The 21,045-nt window shown below is 41.1% G+C and overlaps 2 protein-coding genes across 3 annotated transcripts; both read right to left on the reverse strand.

Annotated features, from left to right (window-relative positions):
- Positions 1-3,444: 3,444 nt before the first annotated feature.
- LOC125371562 lies at positions 3,445-7,962 on the reverse strand. Of its 2 annotated transcripts, XM_046499652.2 has the most exons (5): positions 7,671-7,961; positions 7,229-7,297; positions 6,419-6,551; positions 5,379-5,524; positions 3,445-4,191 (listed from the first exon to the last, which is right to left on the reverse strand). In XM_046499652.2, the coding sequence occupies exons 1-5, from the start codon at positions 7,741-7,743 to the stop codon at positions 3,905-3,907; spliced, it is 708 nt and encodes a 235-aa protein (XP_046355608.2). In that variant the 5' UTR covers positions 7,744-7,961; the 3' UTR covers positions 3,445-3,904. The 2 variants fall into 2 exon arrangements, with proteins under 2 accessions (XP_046355608.2, XP_048252807.1); XM_048396850.1 differs by lacking the exon at positions 7,229-7,297 and having other exon boundaries at positions 7,671-7,962.
- Positions 7,963-11,162: 3,200 nt separating this feature from the next.
- On the reverse strand, positions 11,163-17,204 carry LOC124134686. The gene is made up of 5 exons (XM_046499688.2): positions 17,058-17,204; positions 16,627-16,689; positions 15,152-15,284; positions 14,203-14,354; positions 11,163-12,719 (listed from the first exon to the last, which is right to left on the reverse strand). The coding sequence occupies exons 1-5, from the start codon at positions 17,083-17,085 to the stop codon at positions 12,472-12,474; spliced, it is 624 nt and encodes a 207-aa protein (XP_046355644.2). The 5' UTR covers positions 17,086-17,204; the 3' UTR covers positions 11,163-12,471.
- Positions 17,205-21,045: the final 3,841 nt, after the last annotated feature.

Here is a 21,045-nt window from a genome sequence, read left to right on the forward strand (position 1 = left end):
TGCTACAACCTCGAAGTTTTATTGCTTCTTGTTCTTTATGAAGTTGTTATCTCCAAAACCGGAATTAGAACTGCCTTGACTGTAAGCCTGTAAACGTATCAGTGAGTGAGTGTGGTTATACGCCGCTTTCAGCAATATCATGGGGGGGTCGAACCCGGGTCTTCGGGTGACGAGCGAACGCTTTAACTACTAGACTACCCCACCGCCCCATGTAGACGTATCAACAGGTAAAGGTAATCGTGTCATTGTTTTGCACGCTGCAACACATGACATGGGGCTTATTACTGGTGATTTTCATAAGGAAATTATAGGAGGTGATGTGTTCATAGACTGGTTGGAACTTCAGGTGTTGCCCATTTTAAACAACGTCAGTGTGATTGTCATGTATAACGCCAGTTAATATAACGTCCGGGAATCAGATACTGTCGCCCAAACCATGAGTAGTCTAAAGGAGACCATACAGGAATATATGACATTGGTCGACTTCAGACCATATGTAACGAAAGTTCAACCCATGGAGAAAATTCGGCTGAATAAGAAACCAGTAAAGTACAAGACATATGTGCAGGCGGCACAACACGGTTACGTTGTCTTACGTACGGCAGTCAGACATTGTGAGCTCAACCCTGTTGTGTCTATCTTGGCTAAATGTACAGGGTTCGTGGCAAGACATAATACAACATTCAAAAGTACAGATTCATATACGCCATCAGCGGAGATAAATGCTACCTCAAGAAACCATCTGTAGAATACTCATCCAGTTTCATAGCTCTTAACTACTCATGTTTCAAAGCAAATATAATGCAGTACATATCCTAAATTGCTCCCTCATCCACGCATGTCAATTAAGTACAATAACAGCAATATTTTGAGACCACCCCCAACTCGGTGACATTTGCACCTGGGAGAATGCACGGAACGGTGTGAGGTCATCACCTCGGGACAGGTGTAAGGTAATTACCTCAGGTTATAGGTCATTTCATACATGCATGACAACAGACGAATATTTTCTAAGTTTATCATCATTTTACCTGTAAAAGTACATTTTAAGGGTAATCACAGTGTCAGTTAGGAAAGGCTAGATTAGGGCAATCCGCCTTATTTTGATATATGCTCTTTTTATAATCCTATGACTCGTATTTATTAAATGAAGCCAGAAAAGCAGTTTTCTAACATTTCCGACAGTACTTTAGGAATTAATCTCCTTCACAATCCTACAAAACAAAGTTGGGCAAAGGGGTAAACATCCATATATAACAGATTAGGGCTGCAACGATACAGGAAGGTCACGATACGATACGCATCTCGATATTCTGCTCACGATACCATACGTATCTCGATACGCAATGATAAAAAACCAAACAAGACTTAAAGCATGTAAAGATTGAACCTTTCATGATTTTGGAACAGTCACAATTATTTTATAATAACAAGACTACTGAAGTTGTTCAACTTTCCTTCAAAACAATTCAAAGTTCAAAAACCAGAAAATAATTAATGTACTCTACCAGTGATACAACTTCAAAGAATAATGATGCAATGGTCGAAGAAATTGTATCTGAAATTATTGTTTTATCAGGAATAATTTATTCCAATATCGTGTTACCTTAGTTGCAGCTTTGACTATATAATTATATATTTATAATTATAAGAACCACAAGTGTAGCATTTTGGTACTGGTGATTGCTGTTGCAGGATATTTTTACGTATGGAACAATTTGACCAGTCAACCTAGGGACTTCCCGTGCTACATGTATTTCGATTGCGATAACATTATGTTGACATATATTAGCCAAATTGCCACAAATATATCTTTTAACGAGTCAAAGTATGGCATTTTTAATATATGTATCCATTCTCTAGCAACTAAAGTTCGTTTCAATGCGTCAAAAGCGGTAATCTGACCGTGGTTGCTGTATATCTTCACACACGATTTCACATAACTTAATGAAAACAATATTAAATGAAATTTTGAATAAAATTAATAGAATATATTACAAACACAAGTCCAGATATACAATGAACACGTTTTAATAACAAGATAGTATAATAATGGTATTGAATTGCGTACTTCAGTTCGTATTTTCGGTGTTATATATGTGCTTGCGGTGATCAGCTGATAATGTTTTATGAGATGGGGAAAAACATCTGTCGGTGTAAAACCTGAGCTTATTAAAAATGTAAGTACGTTTTTAGGAGCCATGCGTCAGCGCGCGCTATAACCAAGTTAGCGGTTTATTGAAAGGCACAATACCGAGGAAACGCTGTACTTGAGATTTGCGTTCCGTATCGTGGCGTATCGATAAATGGGCCCACGTTTATCGTATATCGTATCGTGGGTCAAGTATCGCGATGCATCGGAATATCGGTGTATCGTTTCACCCTTATAACAGATGATAAACAAATACGTTATGTGTTACATTATTTGCCATTTAGAAATTACATACGGTGTATAAAGGAATGGTATGGATGGCATTGTTAATGAGCACTAGCACATGGTACTGGCCTGGGGCCTACATACGTGGCAATAGCAATATTAGTATTATCGAATGTAGATACGTGAATAACTTTGCCTCTCGCGGTGGATAAAAAAAACCATGCATCTCGTGCTCACAAAACAAATCGATAAAAACCTCGGTATGATTCAAGCAATGGTAAGGCATATTGGAAATACATCCTCTATATCTCCAGGGCTCGCCTTTCGGTAAACCTACACTCGACCCTGGCTCCATTCCCGTGGTTCTCGCGATCTCAAATTACCTGCCCTTGATTTTCATTCACCAAGTTGATTTTCTAAGCTACTCAATCTAACTGACCAATGGGAATGCGCGTTACAAACCAGTATCAATGTTGGATTGGCGATATCAACAGCATGGGGACAAGTCCCATTGGTTAGGATAGAGCTTGCCATAAATTAAACATTGAAAACTGACTCAAAAATTTGTTTGATGGAGAGGACGTCATCGAGTCCTTTAAAACTGGCGGTGGCAAGTCCCATCTTCTTTTTCTTCATCTCGACGTTTGATAGGTCAATTCAAGTTAAACTGCCGCATGGTTTAGCTAGCTCCCCAAAAATAAATCGGCATAAGTCCGGACTAGTCCAAGCAGCCAGCCACACACAAACACACGCACACACACACACACACACACACACACACACACACGCACACGCACACACACACACACACACACACACACACACACAGGTGCATGCACCAAGTGCAATAGTCTTGCACGCGACGCTAAACCTTACCTCACCTCGTACAGATATGGGGCGAATTGTCTGATATTTTCCCACAAACAGCCCCGAAAAGATATAACTAACATACCTGTTTCTACTTGAATTTCGAAATCAACATATTTTATAACATCAAGTAAATCAGTGAGAAAAGTGATAAATGCATTTCACTCTGAAAAAAAGGTTTCACGATGTAAACTAATGAGTCTATTCGAACTTAGGATGTTTATTGCGTGATGACTTTCACACAGAGTTGAAATCAGGTCGATACTCCGGATACAGGAAAGCGTACTTCCAAACCACACGATACGTTAATTTCATTTCGTATGAATTCTTTTATAACGGGACATGCTTGTGTTATTGAATACATTTGTGAGCCATAAATGATCTTGGTGTCACATTTAGTATCATTAACAAGATTCCTGCATCTCAGTTTCGGAGGAAACACACCATGTGGGATATATGTGAGTCAGTGAGTATGGTTTTAACGCCGCTTGTAGCATCATTCCGGGAATATCACGGCGGGGGACACCAGAAATGGGCTTCACACATAGTACCCATGTGGGGAATCGAACCTGGGTCTTCGGCATGACAAGCGGAAGCAATGTTCGGGAGGCACTTGACCGCAATTACGTCGTGTTTGTCTGTGAAAGAATATCTGACCATTCATACAGACGTCGTGGCGTCGACAGCATCGGTCCGCGGGAATATGTGCGGATTTCTTATAACGTCCGAGTAGGCCGGCGGTGGGGCATCTAGGGCAACATCTGGAACATATGTAGGGGGCGCTGTTGGGGCCATTGGTGTGATAAGCCCTGGCTCGGTGTCCAGTTCATGGATGGAGGGTATACTGGATCGTGGCGGGACCATGTACGCATCTTGTGAAGTGGCTCCTGCCAAGGCCCTGCTTCTGTTGAGATTGATCCAATATTCGTTGAAACCCTTGTCTCTAACTGGAACCAAACGACACTCGTATCACATTTTAAGATTGTAATGCATCCAGCATAGAATCCGTTATTCACATCAAAATGTCATTAATATCATCATAACCCTGTGTCTAACCATGGACCCACATTTGTAGGTCCGTGGTTTAACCATCTTCCCGACGCAAGAGAGTTAACTGACTATAAAAGTCCAGTTTCCACCCTTGCCGAACTAGGCTGGTATTATGGAGTTACATTTTGGCTGGACTAACGAGTCTATGCATAGTCCAATCAAAATCGAGTTCGTAAACTGTCATGCAGATTTCGGTTGATTGCAGGATTTGCAAAACATGTGCACCGCTAACTCGTTGTCAACAGATATTTTCTAAATCTTTTCATGTGTTTAATCAAGGTGCTCACTTGATTTGATGCACTTCGCGATGTAAGACTCGTTTTATCACAATATATAGATCTTGATTATCGATCAGATCGTCTGACTGGGCGCCGCAGTTTTGTTTGAAGCAAATTTAATGCAAGTGATACGAGAGGTGGAATCTGATTGGTCCATGGAAGAGGCATAGAAGGGACATAACTCGTAATAGCCACTGGTGGCGCAACGATCGAGCCCAGTAATTCCAGCCTAGTTCGGCAAGGGTGAAACTGGACTTTAAAGTCAGTTAACTCTCTTGCCTCGGGAAGATGTGGTTGAACTTGAGCCAGTGTTTGTTTTGTTTGTTTGATGTGTAACGCCGCACTCAACAATATTTCAGCGTCCTGTAAATATTGATATTGTGACACGATCCACGCCGTCGGGGTACGCTGAGACCCAATCAAGCAAGTCACCGGGCCTCAACCACCCAATCCATCAAGTCGCCTTGTACGACAAACAGTGGTTGCTTGTGACCTACTCTAACCCGGAATCCCCGTGAGGTGAACGTGTGTCTGTGTGTTTGTGTATCTGTGAGTTCAGTGCATACATAATTCAACAACAGGAGCCGATCTCAATTACAGCAGCAGTTGCATAATATTGTGATGTGATTCCCGACATGGGTACAATGTGTGAAGCCAATTTCTGGTGTTACCCCCAGTGATATTGCTGGAATATTGCTAAAAGCGGCGTAAAACAACACTCACTCACGGTATTAATTATACGTGTCTTAGGAGAGAGAGAGAGAGAGATAGACAGAGAGAGACTAATAAAGGGGGGTAACTCTAACCTTTGCATCTGCAACACTTGTAGCAGTAGATCTCCTGTCCATTGATACTGAGGACACACTTCACACAGCAGTACAAGATGACAGCGATAATAGCCAGTAACACCAAGGCACCCGCTGTCAAGCCTAGTCCGAGCTGAAGAGCAAATCTGAAAAACAAAGAGGACAAGAAGCATTAATATATTTTCGTATCTGTAATGAGTTGGTAAGTATGATTTTACGACGCTTCTGACAATATTTCCGCCCAATCACGACGAGGTGGACGAGAATGGGCTTCACATATTGTACAGACGTTGGGAAACAAACAAAAACAGAAAATAAGTCAGAAAAAGGTATTTGATAATAGATTTCAAATGTATTCAAAACTTTGCAATATATTCATAAAGGTAAATTTCGATCTGTCTACATGTACTCTGTTTATTACTAAAAACACGATGATATATGTAATAACCTTGCCTGTGTTTTCTGCATATATATTCCTACTTGGGCCAGGCACTACCCTAGGTGTAAGGTCTTATCTGTAACAGGCACTCAGAAGTAAAATGTCCATTACATGAAAGAATTCCAGTTTTCTAAAACGATTCGGCTTCATTTCCTTACTTCCTTGAAAACCCATACGGAACACGAATATTCCCTCAATGTTATTCCGTTGTAGGTGTAGATGCCATGGCGCTCAGAAACGAAAGAGTATTTAAAGTTGTCACAATATAATTGCGCGGCCTCTGTTCACAATCGGAACTGCTTGTAAAAGCATTTTTTTTCGAGATACAAAAATAAACAAGTACAGTAAACTACGGTTATAACGAACACGCTTATAACGAACTGACGGATATAACGAACTTACTTTTTGGTCCCGACTGTTTGCTGTAGTTATGCTGTATATATGCTTATAACGAACTACGGTTATAACGAACTAAAATTAGTAGTCCCTTTGAGTTCGTTATAACCGTACTTTACTGTATACTCAAACGGGCCTCCAAGGGAGGGGTTGTTGATCTCCCTGCAGTAAGGTATTGTTTGGAAGTAACAGACAGAACACTCACTTGTCAAGACCACAGCAGTACTGCTTATCGGCGTCCCCGCAGCATCCTCCTTCCGCGGCACAGTCGAACCGGGAGGTTGAGGTCCAGCCTGAGCTGTATTTTTCCGCCTTGCAGCAGTACTTGGCATACGTCTCTGAAAGACAGTCACGGACGGGTACTGGTAGCAGTAGATGTTTCGTCTTACAGGCTAATCTGGGGATTACGTGTTTGAAGCGGTCCAGAGTAACCTATGCTGGTCGTAAGTTGCGACTTAAAGAGTCGAGGTTGCAGGTTCGGTGACTTGAACGATTGCCTGTCGCCATCATATTACTCAGTACTGCGTTTAATATCCTAACAAAATCTACATAAAGAAATTTGGAAATTTCGAAATCGAATTCAACGAACAGTCTTGTATCTTCCTAGGTTTGCTAGAAACGTAATTAGCCCTGTGAATAGCCAAGCACTGCTGTAACAAAGTCGGACTTTTAACCAAAACCGTTTCGTATCTGCCTAAGCTACGATTGTAATCGTTCTGAACAGGTTATAAGAGCACTAATGCAAAGTGAATGCTGCGCAATATAAACGCATATATTATTAATATTATTATTATTATCATTATTATTTACGTTTCTAGGCATGTGAAGTCAAATTCGGTAAACAGTCGGCTATACTAAAAACAATAGATTTGTTATAGACGTTGAACATGTGAACGAACATCTGCCATAACGAAGTCGAATTTTGTATCTGGCTGTGATAATACGTACTAGGCTGTGTGTGATACAAGTGATATTGTGGACCTAACACTGACACACTACGGTACAGTATACGTACCTTCTGGTATATCAACTGGCCTCCCGTTGTTTATATAGGGGCTGTCACACGCGGCGCCACCATGGCTCTCTATAAATAACGCTGAGTTACATTTCAGTGTTTCACAAAAGTACATACATCTATGTATATGGGATAATATAGCACAGGGTTCAATATTACTCTTGCACCGTTTCCTAAACATGGCTATGTAGTCATAATCAACATGAAAAGAATGACATTAAGAATATAATTACACCACTGGCACATGGTTTGACATAATCCTTGTTATTTTAGTTATATATGTAGTCACCTCCTCCTCCTGAGACAGAACACGGTTTGAAAAATTGGTCAAATACTCGCTGTCCCAGGCGGGTCATTTAATACTTTTGAGTCTGCAGTAGCTCAGTAAAATCTGGATGTTGACGATACACCAGGCACAGATATCGGTGAAACAGCGACCTACCTGCTACATAGTGTACAAGCAGCAGGGATACAACAGGGACAGTCGATGGACTGCGTAGATAGTCCATACACATCCGCTTGTTGATTATCGTGTAACTGAGGCGGTGTCTCGGGTAATAGTTCCCCGTGAAATATGCGACAAAAAGTTCAAATGATTTTCAACTGAACTATAACTAGTACTTTGGGGGTTGAGTCCCATCCGGGATTGGAACCCACACTGCTAGAGTGAGGCAGCTAATCGCCAGTACACAAAGTCAGCGATCTAACCCACTCAGCCACCGAGGCTTCCACGAAAGTCCGACAACTGATAGTCTAGATCACATACGTTGTGTACCCCTCTGTTTAGAATTTAATTTAAAACTTATCTAAAGATGTTTAGAATTCAAACATGCAATTATTGGGCATTTAGTCAAATTTTAATATGGATAAGATGTATAATATATAACACACGTACAACCAGAACTTACAACGATCTTGGACAACATGAACATAATTATGTTGAAATAAACCAAGCTTAGAAAATGGTAACTAGAAAGAGTTACATTTGAACTAAACACACGCACAGAGAGAGATAAAGAGAGAGCGAGAGAGATAAAGAGAGAGCGAGAGAGAGAGAGAGAGAGAGAGAGAGAGAGAGAGAGAGAGACTCTACATGACACTATATATAGGTAAATGTATTCATGTAACATATCTAACTGTATGTGTTATCGCCCCTGTGATTCCCGACATGGGTACAATGTGTGAAGCCCATTTCTGGTGTTACCCGCAGTGATATTGCTGGAATATTGCTAAAAGCGGCGTAAAACAACACTCACTCATGGTATTAATTATACGTGGCTTAGGGTAGAGAGAGAGAGAGAGAGAGAGAGAGAGAGAGAGAGAGAGAGAGCGATAGAGATAAAGAGAGAGAGAGAGAGAGAGAGAGAGAGAGAGAGAGAGAGAGACTCTTCATGACACTATATATAGGTAAATGTATTCATGTAACATATCTAACTGTATAGAGTTATCGCCCCTTTTTGACTGCTATTTTGAGAAACGTTTCTTTTTACTATTTTCGTAATAACTTCCAGGTTCCTGATAGTAAAAAGCGATTTCCAGTGTATGACAAGCACTTTTTCGTTGTATCTCCGGATTTTTTTATAGAAAAAAATTTTCCTTGTGAAAGTTAACTTGAATAAGAAATGAATAATCTTATTTGTCCCCCCGTGTCAAAAAAAAGTTAACTACGGCCTTGGTCTAAGTCCTTAATTAATCCTTTCTGGTTCTCCCATTCTGTCATACAGACCCTGAAAAAATATATACAATACAGCCCATGTAAGTCTATAATGTTTGGCTAGTCTAGATTACTGCAGCATTTGAAAAGGAAGAAAGTCTCTTGGGTCTTTTTTATTATATTTTATAACTATAACTTAACAAAATAAATTCTGTAAAATATGTTAATTCGAGAGATTAGATGTTAGTCCAGGATTCTCCGTCCACATTAAGAAGACACTTCCTGATAAATGTCAACTTGATACTTATAAAATCGGAGTAATTCAATTCACATAAGGGTTTTACAAGTTCTCTGTGCTACAAGCCGCCCGCCTTAAGTGACAGCGCTGACTCAGAACAGGATGGAACTGATGCGATTTTGTAAGAATTGTAAATAGAACCTTTCATAATGTCCCTGTTGAAATATGACTTCCATTGTGACTTAACAAACAACTCCATGTAGTTCAAGTAAATATTTTTTTATCAACATAGTCAATGATACATACGTTTCATTCAATATACTTTGAACTTTTAACATGAACAAACAATATAGCCAATGAAGCTGGAGCCAGGCTATGCGGCGTGCACTGTGGCCTTGTGTAGCAAGAACAGCCTGTTGAGGCTAGTCTGCAGACAGGCTATACAGATACATCTTCCCGAGGCAAGGGAGTTACCTGACTATACGTCCAGTTTTCACCTTGCCGAACTAGGCTGAAATTATGCAGTTATGTTTGGCTGGGCTAACGAGTCAAATCAAAATCACGTAACGAAATCGACATCCAATTCGTAAACTGCCGTGCAGATTTCGGTCGATTGCAAGATATGTATAGTATGTGTACGGTCAGCTCGGCGTCAACAAATATTTTCCAAATCTTTTCATGTCTTTAATCAAGGTGCTGACGCGATTTGATGCACTTCGAGAGGTAAGACCCGTCTTATCACAATATAGATCTTGATTATCGGTCAGATCGTCTTGACTGGGCGCCGCCATTTTGCTTGAAGCAAATGCAAGTGATATGAAAGGTGGAATCTGACATAGAAGATACATCACTCGTAATTGCCACTGGTGGCGCTACGATCGAGACCATAAATTCCAGTCTAGTTTGACAAGGGTGGAAACAGAACTATTATAGTCAGTTGCCTCCCTTGCATAGGGAAGATGACGCAGATGTGACTGCTTGGATCACATTAGTACCGTAATGTCTGTACAAACGAAGTTTGTTTGTTGTTTAACGACACTCGCAACATTCCAGCTGTATGACGCCGTCTGTATATTATCATTCTGGACCAGACAATCCAGTGATTGATATCATGAGCATCGATACTTTGGATATATTTTATAGAATATCTGGCCTTAAGGTAAATATTGACAAAACTTAACCTACATGGATAGGTTCAATGGCAGGAAGCAGCATCAAACTATGTAAGGACACAACATTAGACAGGCATGAGGGAAACTTTGAAGTCTTGGGATTATATCTAATCCCAAATTACATGATCTATGGGTAATACATTCAAGAAAAGACTCCAACATGTTAATACATTACTGGGAAGCTGGAAAAAAAAGACATCTAAAATTAAAAGGTAAAATCATAATTATTAAGACTCTAGCTCTATCAAAATTACTTCATATATTTTCAGCACTTCCAAACCCACCCAATGATTTTAATGGAAACTTGAATAAACTATTTCATACTTTCATTTGGAATAACAAACCAGACAAAATAAAAATATCTACTTTGGTGAGAAAATATAAGAGGTTGGCCTGAGAAAGATTGATACCTGAATATTTATTGATTCATTGAAAAAGATGTTTACAAAAAACCCGACTTCGTCAACAATTAAAAAAACTGTCAGTCAAAACATATATTCCTTTTGGGTGCAAATATTTATAAGTTTATTACTTTGAAAAATAAATCCCTTTTGGAGGGATATATTGAATATTTGGGGTAATTATTACACAAGACATAAAGTTGAGAAACAATGTATTGTAGAGATTTTATCAGAGCCAAAATGGTTCAATCACCAACTTAAATATAATTTCATTTTAAAACATTGGTTTGATAAGAGTTTTTATAGTTTAATAGATTTATGTAGCAACAGATTTTTAACATTTGAAAAATTGCAAGACCAATTTAAAATTAAATACATTACTTGATTACAACAGATTAATGCCAAATATCCCTTAAACGTGGGAAAAAAAAAGAAATGGCAGAGTTTATATCACAGCTAATTTAAACACAAATAACATTTTGAGAGACTTGTTGATAAGAACAAAGGGCTCCAGAATATTTTATGATAAACCCATAGCTACAACTAACTTTCCTCTGATGCGTGAAATTAATCAAAGCATATTATGGAATAATGTTTTTACAACTGTAAAATGTGTACCAATAGATGTACAGTACAGATTCATAAATAGAGCTCTCTCTCTCTATAAGGAATGATTGAGAATGAAGTTAATTGATGATGATATAAGCTCTTTTTGTATCTCTGAATCTGAAAATTTATGCCATGTATATGTAGAAGGTGCTTTTGTAAAGGAATTTTGGTTAGAAATTGAACTGTACCTAAACTCGAAACTTGCTTATGATATTCATATTACCAGTCAAGATAAATTATTTTGCTACAACAAAAAGAACTCTCTTTTTAACCATATAATTCTTCTTGCAAAAATACATTCACCAGTCAAATATTAAGAAAACTCTCCTTTCTTCATAAAAAAATTGAAAGATGTATGTAAAATAGAAAAGAAAATATTACAATGAAAAATAGTAGTATTAATACATTTGACAGAAAATGGAAAGAATTATCAACTTACTTATTATAATATATCAGTTAATCCAATATATGTTTATTACCGCTATCTTGGTCTTGTGTTAAGATCCTATGAAGCGCTACACTTATATACCTCATGTACCTATGTTACAGATATATGTCTACTGATTTCAAATAAAAATATTTTTTTTAAAAAGGACATCATGAGCATCCATCTACGCTATTAGGATACGAGCCTGACCACCCGATCCCGTTAATCGCCTCTTAGGACAAGCACGGGTTGCTGAAAACCAATTCTAACCCGAATCTTTACGGGGATAACACAAAGTTTGCACTTCTAACTCATGTCTAAACTAAGGGCTCGTGTCTTTTCTCACAATCACACTATCAGTGAAGCACATTCAAACCTGGGAATTATATTATTGTTGGCTGACGTGATAATGAACCTGTGTGTTAATTTGCTATTATCAAGTTGCAAGGCAAATTACAATGTAGTGCCACGTCGTGAAGCACTGAAAACAGCAGCTTGAAAATAGACGTGGGCAAAACTGGATATTGGAGGTAGATCGTTTGTTTATTTGTTTGTTGTTTGACACCGCGCTCACCAATATTCCAGCAGTGTTCCGGCAAGTAAATAATGGAGTCTTAACTAGACAATCCAGTGATTGACGTTTGACATGGTTGTCATTTTGATACATTCGGCTACCGGAAAGCTTCTGGATCATTCGTGACCAACTCGTGTCATTCCGGGACAAGCCTAATTGGCTTGCAGGTTACGGAAAGGAGCGAGTGTTGACGAATACTTCTGGATTACCCACGACTTCCGTGTAAGATGGCGGACTGTCATCTTCAATGGCTGGACGGTTCTGAAATTGAGGCGCCACGGTCGTCCTGAAGACGCACGGATCAGGGTAGGGCTGGTTGCGTGGTTCATACACTTCTGTATCGAATGTTGACTCAACGGTGCTTAAGTTGACTTGGATACTGCTGAACGGCCTGACAGGTTGCGTTGCGTCTCGAACTATAGTGTCGGAAATAATGTACAATTTGTATAAAGATGCGTAGTCACTTCTATTCCTGAGCGTTTCATGCCGTCACGGCAATGCTTATTCTCACTTGCCTGCACCTCCAACTGCCTTTTACTGTTTCCCAAATAGTGACGAAAGAGAGTGAGTGAGTTGGGTTTAACGCCGCTTTTAACAGTATTCCAGTTATATCACGGTGTGTCAGCTTAATGTGGGGGAAAGACGGAAGAGATGCAGGTCTCAGGCGTTTACCATTTCGGTGAAACCCACGAGCACGGGTATGGTACTGACAAATCTAGAAACATAATCGGGGCGAACCGAGGATCGAACCCACAATCATAGGTTTCTGCCGTGCCCAAGGGACGCAACTCTGCACAGCGAATCATCTATGTTGGGAGTAACGTACAGTGAAGGACCAGACATTTGATTCTTCGGGGGAGGGGGAAGCCTTAGAGGATGGGAGGAATTGTCTCAGAAGATACTTGTCTGATGACAAAAAATAGATTGCCCCCACCCCTCCCCCGAATATCAAATAGACGGACCCAAACGTCATATAACTTTTGTCATCATTGACCAAAATATCTTCCAATTTATTTACATCAAGAAACCAAGCTACTCGCTAAACTCTTCACCATCGCCAAAGCCCCGTCAGATCCAAACGCTGGTTAAACCCTCGCCATAGCATACCCTCTTCACATAACACCTCCATTACACTCCTGCCACATCACACCCTTGCCACACTACACAAGTGCCTCACCAATCCACACCCTCACCATATCCCACTCTCGCCACATCACACCTATATCACACCCTTGCCACACTACACACGTGTCCCACCAATGCCTCGCCATACCACACCAGCCCCTCACCAATCCACACCCTCACCATATCACACTCTCGCCACATCACACCTATATCACACCCTTGCCACACTACACACGTGTCCCACCAATGCCTCGCCATACCACACCAGCCCCTCACCAATCCACACCCTCACCATATCACACTCTCGCCACATCACACCTATATCACACCCTTGCCACACTACACACGTGTCCCACCAATGCCTCGCCATACCACACCAGCCCCTCACCAATCCACACCCTCACCATATCCCACTCTCGCCACATCACACCTATATCACACCCTTGCCACACTACACACGTGTTCCACCAATGCCTCGCCATACCACACCAGCCCCTCACCATATCCCACTCTCGCCACATCACACCTATATCACACCCTTGCCACACTACACACGTGTCCCACCAATGCCTCGCCATACCACACCAGCCCCTCACCAATCCACACCCTCACCATATCACACTCTCGACACACTACTGTTAAACTTTCGCCACACCACACCTACGCTCGCAACACCTCACCTACATTACACCCTATGCACACCCTACACTCACCAGCATCACAATTTGCCCATGCATCACTGTATCAGTCCATTATTGAGTTTATTCTACGGACCTTTACACCTGCAGCGTCCGGCACAGTAGATCTCCTGGCCCATCTTGTGGTAGTGGATATTCATGTAGCAGTAGACTGTGACAGCAATGATGACGAGTAGGACGAGGACAAAGACAGTGAGGCCGACTCCGAGACCCACAGCCAGACTGGAACTAACGAAAACAACTCCCATCAGGATTATGAGGAACACTTGCAGAGCCATTTGCAGAATAATCAAACATCAGATCCAGCACCTACGCAGACAAAAGGCCCACCCACACACACAGATTGAGACAGCAAGCTCACACCTGAAGATGTCCCTCACTCAAACTCACTCATAATAAAGAAGATAACATCCATAAATTCTCTTCCTTATGTGTATCACTTCTAAATATCTTTCAAAGACTTAATTATGTCGGACGCTAATATAATTAGTTCCCGAGGTATAAGTACACTGCACACCGTGTAAACTTGGACGCGTGGAGAAAGGCGGTTTGCTGACCAACCTAGAAATATAATTATGGCGAATCTGGAATTTGAACCCATGCTATACCAAGTCAGCGGACCTGGCCACCCGATCTTTTTAGTCGCCTCTTACAACAAGGAATAGATCAGTGTTCTAACCCGAAATTCTCAGTTGTTGACCTGGGTGGCTCAGGAATAACTAGGAATCTAGAACAGATTCATCATGTTGTTCAATCTGACACCAACAGCTCTTACCTACCACCTCACATCACACAAACGGATCAGCGTCTAATGAGAACAATACGGTCACTATGTACATTATTTGCAAAGCAACGCGCTGGTAGGAAATCCTGGAAAACTGTTACATGTATTCGGTGGGGGTGGGGTATGGGTGTTGTGGGGTGGAAATACGATACAGTCCTAAGACAAAATGCCACCCATCCCCCACCTCCCAGAAAATGACCAGCCCCTAAAGAGCGTAACATATCCATCATTGCAGGCTCACTGGGGTACGTTACAGCAGTACTGCGAACCGTAGTCTCCACAACATCCACCGTCATCCTCGCAGGAGAAACGTCGGACTGTAGTACGCCCTTTAAAACTGGTTTCCTTACAACACGGTCTCGTCAGCTGGTGATCTGTTACACGGAAACAAGGCATCCCATTACACGATCAAATAACTGATCAATACCAGGTATTTTCAAAGACATTGATTGGTAATTACCATTTGAATAAACTTATAGAACTTTGCAGATACAATAACTTATTTAAGATAAATGGAAGAATTGGCGAAGATAAAAATATGGACAAAACACTTGTTAAGTGTTAGTTTAATTCATTTTTTTGTATCATCTATAGATAAACTCAAACTTATTACTACTTTTTCTGTACTTCTTATCCGATGCTCATTTGAAAAGTTTGTTTGTTTAACGCCGCACTCAGCAATTACAGCTATATGCCGGCGGTATGTTAATAATAGTCTGGACCAGACAATCGAGTGATGGACATCATGAGCATCGATCCACGCAATTGGGATACGATGACATGCATCAACCAAGTCAGTGAGCCTGACCACCCGAGCCCGTTAGTCGCCTCCTGCAACAAGCATAGTCGCCTTATACGGCAAGCATGGGTTGCTGAAGACCTATTCATCCCCGGATCTTCACGGGTCCTTTCTCCATGTAGTTATGACTTTATAGGCCTATTCTCGAGCCTGATAATGTATGATTTGGCCATGCTTACCTAGCTTTGACATGTTTTTTTGTTTGTAATTAACTTTTTTTCAAACGACTCTTAGAGATATCCGTTATCGACTTTTCACTCCGACCTCTTAATTGTCTTATGAGCAACACGTGTGTCAACAGGTGGGTAGTCAATTTCATCATCATTGCCTGCGCGTGGACAATATGCGTACACTCTACCTACCTGTAACACACCAAGTATGTCCACCGCCTACTTGTCTCAAACGCATTCGGGGGCACGGGTGGCACAGTCGTCTAAGGCGCCGCGATTCGCTGTGCAGAGTTGCGTCCCTTGGACATGCCAGAAACCTATGATTGTGGGTTCGAATCCCGGTTCGGCCCGATTATGTTTCTAGGTTTGTCAGCACCATACCCGTGCTCTTGGGTTTCACTGAAGTGGTAAACGTCTGAGAATTGCATCACTTCTGGCTTTCCTCTCACATTACGCTGACACGCCGTGATATAACTGGAATACTGTTAAAAGCGGCGTTAAACCTAACTCACTCACTCAAACGCATTCTGTGACTTGTTTTAAACTTTTCCTGGATTACCAGTAATGCTTGTGATCAGAGCCGACTAAAATGTGAATCGGATGGACAGGCTGTGCTTTGGTTGTTTGGGGGTCATCCATGTTTTCAGGTACTAGTTCACCTGGTCCAGGCAGCAAAGATATGACTGGAATACAGCTGACTGCGGTGTTAAACAACAAACAAACAAATAGAACGAACGTAAAACTTACACGCTAGCGGTCTCTTCGTCCCATTGCTGCTGATAAAACAGGATTTCGCCCGAATCACTGAAACTGTTTAAATCAAGTATTTTAAAGTTTGGAAAAATCATAAGAAACTTTCTTTTAAAATGCCGCTCGTCCTTTTTCAAGCTGTTACACTAAATAGATCCTATTTCATGAGTAACAAAATAAAGAAGACACCGTTATAGATAAGTTTCTTCTCTTACAAAAGTAATCATCAAATCAAACTCAGTGTTTTTTAACACATACATATTAGACATTTTCGGCTGGTATTGGCATCGCTTCGTTGTCTCACGAGTGCCTCATATTTGGGTTTCAGCAGCCAGCCACAATTAAGCAATCATCGATGAAGCTGATGACAACATTTACACGCAGTTGACAACAAAGACCACTAGCTGTTAAAAACATGTATAACGTACCTGTAACAGGAGGATTATTCAGAAACATGGTCGAATATGAGCAGAAATACTACCAGTAAAACTGTTTAACTGGTGGTGTTGTCCATACGGGTATTGAGCAATGTTGACACAACCGGTGTACAGGTAAATATGTCCCCCGTATTGTTTAATCTGGGTCAGGCACGGTGATAAGCAGCTATCTGAAAGTCTGGGTCTGTCATAGTTTATTTTAAGCACACAGACACACAGTGTGCGTGTATGTGTATGTGTATGTGCGTGCGTGCGTGTGTGCGTGTGTAATGTCTCTGTTTTACTCTAATTATGTTCGTTTGATGTTCGACGGCGCACACAGCAATGTTCCGCCTATGAGGAAGGTGGTCGTCTGTATATAATTAATCAAGAAAAGTAAGATCGAAAGCTCGGTCGCTTATTTTCAAATGCGAGATTTCATGAGATTCCGCAATTCAGCCAAGTCAGGGTTGAACCGCCAACCGCACAGTTTTATGGTCGCGAGGGTACGTTTAATTGTATTAAAATTGAAATTATAACATTTGATGCTTTGATTAATTCTCGAATGTTATGTTTTTTAACTGGTGCAGCGATAAACAACAAACAAACAAAAAGTTCAAACCAGTCTCGAATTATCAAACGAAAATGGATGTCAAGTCAAGACATTTAATATCGTAAAGACCAATACATTTATTTTAAAGTAGTCACTATTCAAGCTATACGTAAATAATCGAGTCTGGACCAGGTAATCTAGTGACCGATATATTATGAGCAATGTTCCACGCCGTCGGGGGCGCGGTGACACGCAATGTAACCAGTCACCGAACCTGCATGCCTACCCGATCCACTAAGACGTCTCCTGCGACGAGCGTAGGTTTCTATGGACCAATTCGAACCCGAATCACCTAGGGGGACAAGTATAAGGTCTGTGAAGGGGCAAAAAGCATGTGATGGAATAGCGTGCGTGTTATATCGGCTTAGGAACGGCCTGAAGAATGGTGGGAATGGAGCTGAGCATGGGGGGGGGGGGGGGGGGAGACATTTTAATCCGTGACGGTGGGTGTGTAGGGGTGAGTGGGTGTTCATTTATTAAGTGACCAATGAGGTACAAGTGAGGTATGGAAAGTGTATCACGAGTGTAACTAATAAATTGTAAGATTCAAGGCTAAACTCGCCAGGGGCGAATTGTTTACACCTAAATATAAAGCACATTTGTTTTTCTAAAAATAGGTAAACCTCCATTTACCATCTGTGCAGTAAATAATTAACTGAAACTCTACAAGATCGAACAAGATATTTAATGTCTTACTTGAAAATCGAAATCTTTACGTACTTTTGGATTTTAGTGTTAGACGGTAGATCTATGTCCGAATATTTACATGGCTGTGAAAGCCCTGGTCACAACGCCAGTGAGTTCTGCCACTGCAGAACGTTCGTTCAGCACAATGAGGCTGATCAAGACATACCTCAGGTCAACAATGACCAATGCGAGAATGAACTCTCTGGCACTTCCACAAGGACATTGACATTGACATTGACTGACTACTTTACCGGAATTGCCCTATTTTTTATGTGCATGCAAGCCAAGTTTCGTCTGTCTTCCCATGTTTTGTTGGTGATGGGTGAGTGGTATAAGGGGAATAACTCAATCCAGCCTCATGGATCTCATTCCTTTGCTGATCGTGGGAGGCCGCTTAATGCATACGTAGAGATTCAGGGTGGGTAACTTGGTTGATGACACGCCAGATAACGGGAGTCCATGCTAACCAAGATCCTTCTGTTCTTTATTGACCACTAGTTTGTGACTGCGAGATCATTCTTTTCTTTATTGACCTCTACTTTGTGACTGCATGATCCTGTGTTCTTTATTGACGTCTATTTTCTGACTGCGTGATCCTTCTGTGCTTTATTGACCTCTAGTTGGTGACTGCGTGATCCTTTGTTCTTTATTGACCTCTTGTTGGTGACTGCATGATCCTTTGTTCTTTATTGACCTCTTGTTGGTGACTGCATGATCTTTTGTTCTTTATTGACCTCTTGTTGGTGACTGCATGATCCTTTGTTCTTTATTGACCTCTTGTTGGTGACTGCATGATCCTTTGTTATTTATTGACCTCTAGTTGGTGACTGCACGATCCTTCTATTCTTTATTGACCTCCAGTTGGTGACTGCATGATCCTTTGTTCTTTATTGACATCTAGTTTGTGACTGAGTGATCCTTCTATTCTTTATCGACCTCAAGTTGGTGACTGCGTGATCCTTTGTTATTTATTAAACTCTAGTTGGTGACTGCACAATCCTTCTATTCTTTATTGACCTCAAGTTGGTGACTGCATGATCCTTTGTTCTTTATTGACATCTAGTTTGTGACTGCGTGATCCTTTGTTCTTTATTGACCTCTAGTTGGTGACTGCATGATCCTTTGTTCTTTATTGACCTCCTGTTGGTGACTGCATGATCCTTTGTTCTTTATTGACCTCTTGTTGGTGACTGCATGATCCTTTGTTCTTTATTGACCTCCTGTTGGTGACTGCATGATCCTTTGTTCTTTATTGACCTCTTGTTGGTGACTGCATGATCCTTTGTTCTTTATTGACCTCTTGTTGGTGACTGCATGATCCTTTGTTCTTTATTGACCTCCTGTTGGTGACTGCATGATCTTTTGTTCTTTATTGACCTCTTGTTGGTGACTGCATGATCCTTTGTTCTTTATTGACCTCTTGTTGGTGACTGCATGATCCTTTGTTCTTTATTGACCTCTTGTTGGTGACTGCATGATCTTTTGTTCTTTATTGATATCTAGTTTGTGAATTCGTGATCCTTTAATTCTGTATTGACCTCCAGTTGGTGACTGCATGATCCATCAAATATCATATAAATATAAGACTGACCCGTGAAGATTCGGGGTAGCGACCGGACCTATGCTTGCTGTAGAAGGCGACTAGCAGGATCGGGTGGTCAGGCTCGCTGACTTGGTTGATACATGTAATCGTATCCAAATTGTGTGGATCGATACTCATGATGCCAATCACTTGATTGTCTGGTCCAGACTCGATTATTTACAGACCGCCATATAGCTGTAATATTGCTGAGTGCGGCATTAAACACCAAACATACACTTTTAACACCAAGAGAGAATACATCATATAAGATTATGATGAGTAGTAGTATTCCAAGCGGATTACTAAAAACATCTTTGCCGTGCGGCGTTAAACAACAAACAAACTAAATATAAGAATATAATCGGAGGGACATTGTTTAACTCTTTTGAATGGCCTCCCCGTGGATTCTGGGTTAGAATTGGTCCCAGCCAAGCTATGCTTGTCGTACTAGGCGACCTAGTGAATCAGTTGGTCGACTCGGTTACGCGATTGACTGCGAGATATCGAACCCGACTGCATGTGGCGTTGGAGTGTGGCGTTAGATGCAATTATATAAACCCCGAGTGCAGCGTAAAAGACAAATGTATGCTAGACGAAGTTGTATTCCCACTACTGATTGTGCCAGGACGGCAGCCACACACTGATCGCAACACATCAACCACAGTTACAGGGCGTTAGGTTAGCCTAGTGGTCAAAGCATTCGCTTCTCATGCCGACGAGCCGGGTTCGACTTCATATTTCTGGAATATTGCCATAAAGCTTCGAACATGAAAAACGACGCGATAGCAACTACTTCAATTTCGTCGTGGATAATAATCAAATCAACGTCATTGTATACTACAAAGTCAAGTGGGGACTTAGTAGTAGTAGCCGCAGTAGGGTGGGTAGTAGTTGTAACAGCAGCAGTAGTAGTAGCCGCAGTAGTAAATGCTGCATGTAGTAATAATAACAGTTGTAATGGGAGTAGCAGCAGTAGTAGTAGTAGTAGTAGTAGTAGTAGCAGTAGCAGCAGCAGCAGCAGCAGCAGTAGTAGGAGTAGGAGTAGTAGTTGTAGTAAGAATTGGTCTTCAGCAACCCACACTTATCATAAGAGGTGACTACCGGGGTCGGGTGGTCAG

This window comes from Haliotis rufescens, unplaced genomic scaffold, assembly GCF_023055435.1.
Source record: "Haliotis rufescens isolate VD_foot unplaced genomic scaffold, xgHalRufe1.0.p SCAF_16, whole genome shotgun sequence".
In the NCBI taxonomy this organism is placed as follows: Eukaryota; Metazoa; Mollusca; class Gastropoda; order Lepetellida; family Haliotidae; genus Haliotis; species Haliotis rufescens.